The 4,088-nt window shown below is 41.8% G+C and overlaps 1 protein-coding gene across 1 annotated transcript in view; it reads left to right on the forward strand.

Annotated features, from left to right (window-relative positions):
• Window positions 1–4,088, forward strand: part of LOC106102106 — a 26,693-nt gene that overhangs the window by 21,967 nt on the left and 638 nt on the right. The window contains exon 5 of the mRNA XM_013281514.1: window positions 9–4,086. Within this exon, the coding sequence (XP_013136968.1) occupies window positions 9–4,086 (4,078 nt within the window). The remainder of the gene's footprint in view (window positions 1–8; window positions 4,087–4,088) is intronic.

Raw genomic sequence — 4,088 nt, forward strand, 5'->3', positions numbered from 1 at the left:
GACCTAAGGATAATTTGAAACCCGAAGGAGAATTTGAACAGCCCAAACAAGATGAATGGCGTCCAGCTGATAGACAAACACCGAAAAAGCCTCAAGACAACTTAAGACCCGAAGGCGAATTCACAACACCCGAAAAAGACCAGTGGAGACCGGCTGAGCGCCCAACGCAAAAGAGACCTAAAGATAATTTGAAACCCGAAGGTGAGTTTGAACAACCTAAACAAGATGAATGGCGTCCTGCAGATAGACAAAAGCCTACAAAACCGCATGACAACTTACGACCAGAAGGGGAGTTTACTACCCCTGACAAGGATCGCTGGCAACCCGCAGAGCGTCCAATTCAAAAGAAGCCAAAAGATAACCTTAAGCCGGAAGGGGACTTTGAACAGCCTAAACATGAGGAATGGCGCCCAGCTGAAAGACAAACACCTAAAAAACCCCAAGATAATCTTAAACCGGAAGGTGACTTCGAAAAACCAAAACAAGACGAATGGCGACCAGCAGAACGACCTACACAAAAGAAACCCAAAGACAATCTTAAGCCGGAAGGTGACTTTGAACAACCAAAGCAAGATCAATGGCGTCCGGCTGAGCGTCCCACTCAAAAGAAACCTAAAGATAATCTTCGACCTGAAGGGGACTTTGAACAACCTAAGCAAGATAAATGGAAACCTGCTGAAAGACAAACTGCCAAGAAACCAAAGGACAACTTAAAACCAGAAGGTGATTTTACTACGCCTGAGAAAGATCACTGGCAACCTGCTGAACGACCAGTTCAAAAGAAGCCCAAAGATAACTTGAAACCAGAAGGGCAATTCGAACAACCTAAAGTCGATGAATGGAAGCCAGCCGAACGACAAACTCCAAGGAAACCTAAAGATAATCTGAAACCAGAAGGCGATATGGAGATAATTCGGAGGACTGATTATTCGGTAACACGCGGTGATCGAGTCGAAGTCGTAAAACATGAGGATCATTTGAAAATGGAGGGCAAAATTGATATCCATCGATCACGGGACGATTATAAACGTATAGAAAAGACTGAGAAAGTTGTGATACAAAAACACGAAGATAATTTAAGAACTGAAGGAGAGTTTATTGATCTTTACACTCGTGACGACTACCGTGCTACTAAAGGCGACAGAGCACCTGTGGTTAAGCCACAAGATAATCTGAAACCGGACGGTAAATTTTATACGCCTGAAGCGATTCCATCACAACCTGCAGAAAAGCGTAAACCATTCAAGCACTTTGACAACATTACTATTGATAGGGATGTCAGGCAGAATGTTGAACGAGTAGATATAATAAGAAGAGAAGATAATTTGAAAATTGAAGGAGAATTTATCGATATGAAACAAAGAAATGATTATAAGGTGGTTACAGGAGAAAAAACTGCAATTGTTAAACATGAAGACAATCTCAAAATGGAAGGGAAAATGGAAAACATCAGATCTTCCGATACGTACAGACTAGTAAAAGGTCAAAGAGTAAAATTAACGCGTAGGGAAGATAATCTTAAAATCGAGGGAGTTTTCGAAGACTACGCGAGACGAGATGAAAAAGACACAAAGAAAACAGATAAGAAGGCTATTGTATATTATTCTGATAAGCCTAAAGACCAATATGATAATATTGGTAAGCCACATGATAGTACTTACACGCGCATTAAACACACTGAATATACAGAAGAAGATTCGAGAAATGATAATGTGTATAATACTACACGAATCATAGAAGATAACGTTCATTCTAAGCAGCTTGGAACTGACGAGAAAAAACCCGATGGAAGATATCCAAAAGAAGGACACGTAAGGCCAGGCTCGCCTGATAGTACAAAAGATGATCATCATCCAAAAACTGGAGTCCACGATAGAGATTCGCCTTCTCAGCATCGTCGTCAAGATAAACTTCATCCTGAGGGTAAATACCCAGGTAAACCCAAATCCTACTGGCAACCAGGGGAAAGACAAGAACAGGTCCGACCTAAAGATAATCTTCATCCCGAAGGCCAATTTCACCAACAACCTAAAACACAATGGCAGCCTGGAGACCGACCAGAACAAGTTCGACCTAAAGATAATCTTCATCCCGAAGGCCAATTTCATCAACAACCTAAAACACAATGGCAGCCCGGTGACCGACCAGAACAAGTTCGACCTAAAGATAATCTTCATCCCGAAGGCCAATTTCATCAACAACCTAAAACACAATGGCAGCCAGGTGACCGACCAGAACAAGTTCGACCTAAAGATAATCTTCATCCCGAAGGCCAATTTCATCAACAACCTAAAACACAATGGCAGCCTGGAGACCGACCAGAACAAGTTCGACCTAAAGATAATCTTCATCCCGAAGGCCAATTTCACCAGCAGCCCAAATCTCAATGGCAGCCTGGAGAAACTCCTTCCCAAGTGCGCCCGAAAGATAATTTAAAATCAGAAGGTGATTTTGATCGTCCATCAAGACCTAAATGGGAGCCGGTAGACAGATCCACACCAATAAAACCAAAGGATAATTTAAAAACGATAACAGATGTTGATAAATATCCGAGAACACCGGAAAGGACAGATATTCAACAGAAAAGTCCAACTCAATATAATCAAAAAGACACTGCATATTATGATGTTTCAAAATCATCACAACAAGTTGTAGATTCAAAGTCAGTCACAAGAACTGATAATGCGACGTATAATGAAAGTATAAGGAAGAGTGAAATAGAAAAGCAAGTGAAACAGTCTGTTTCGCAAAATGTCCAAAATGTAACTCATACTGAACATTCTACTACAAAACACACTCATACAGGAAACACTAAGCACACCACAATCACTAGTCAAGATGTTACTGATCGTGCTGACTCGCAAAATAATTTAAATCGGATAACTTCTCATAAAACGGTACAAAATTCAAAGAACGAATCTGTTGCGCGTAATAATTTAGAACGAATTGAAAACAATAAAATAGATGTACGAAACGTTAAAAACGTTTCTTCTACTACAAAGGTAATTAAACAAATCAAAGAAAAGAAATTAATAGCAGGCAAGTGGGTTACTGTTACACGAAATGTTGAAACGAACGTATCATCCGGACCTGATACTGATAACAATAACACAAAGAGAATTAAGGATGATCGCACCTCGTCTCCGATTAAATCTTTACCCAGTGACACTAATCAAAGCATTATTACATCGGACCGCGTGGACAGTTCGGCGCATTCGCATCAACGACATAGTTATGATGCTACAGACGATCAAACAAGGCGTGTGGTTTCCAGCAAGACCCACATTACGAAAGGAAGTCAAGAAGAACGCTATACGAAACACTCTACTGAGCATTCGGCTTCCGACAGTCACATAACTCATCGTCAACAGAGAGGTGATAGTGCACAAAGAATTATTTCTTCACAGGAACATTCTTCTAACCAAAGTCGCGCTTCGTCGGAAAGCCGCAATCATGAGAATTTAAATACGACACATGTTATACATGGAAGCCGAATTAATCAAAGCCAGTCGCATTCGAACCAGCACCAACATCTGACCACTGGCAGCACCGTGTACCGACAAAGCGATGGAGATAACGGTCAACACGCACAACAAACTTTGACATCTGGCCACGTTGCTACTAATCAACATCATGTGAATTCTCAACACCATGTCAATCAGCAGTCTACTCAACAAAGAGTCGTCGGATCTACAACTAGCGTCATAACTTCAAGTCAAGTGAATCAAGCGAGGTCATCACAACAAGTAAGTACGTCGAGCAGAAATCATTTAAGTGATAACGTAACAAAAACAAGTATTGAATTCCAACGGGCCATGCACGGCGGCGGCGACGTTACACCGGCGCCGATAGACAACACAACACGTAGCGGATACCACAAGAGAACGTCCGACTTAGTTTCGGATTCAACAAGTTCCAACGCAGTCTTGCATCGCAAAGGTGTGTCATCCACTAACGAAGCCCAACACTCCATCAGCTCGACCGCAGCTTCCCAGCGTAAGAGTATCGGAAACCTCAATGAACGCGGAGAATACATCAGTAACTCAACTCACAGTAGTGACAGAAAAAGCATCAGTTCGATGCATCGC

This window comes from Papilio polytes, unplaced genomic scaffold (assembly GCF_000836215.1).
Source record: "Papilio polytes unplaced genomic scaffold, Ppol_1.0 DF823923.1, whole genome shotgun sequence".
NCBI classification, from domain to species: Eukaryota; Metazoa; Arthropoda; class Insecta; order Lepidoptera; family Papilionidae; genus Papilio; species Papilio polytes.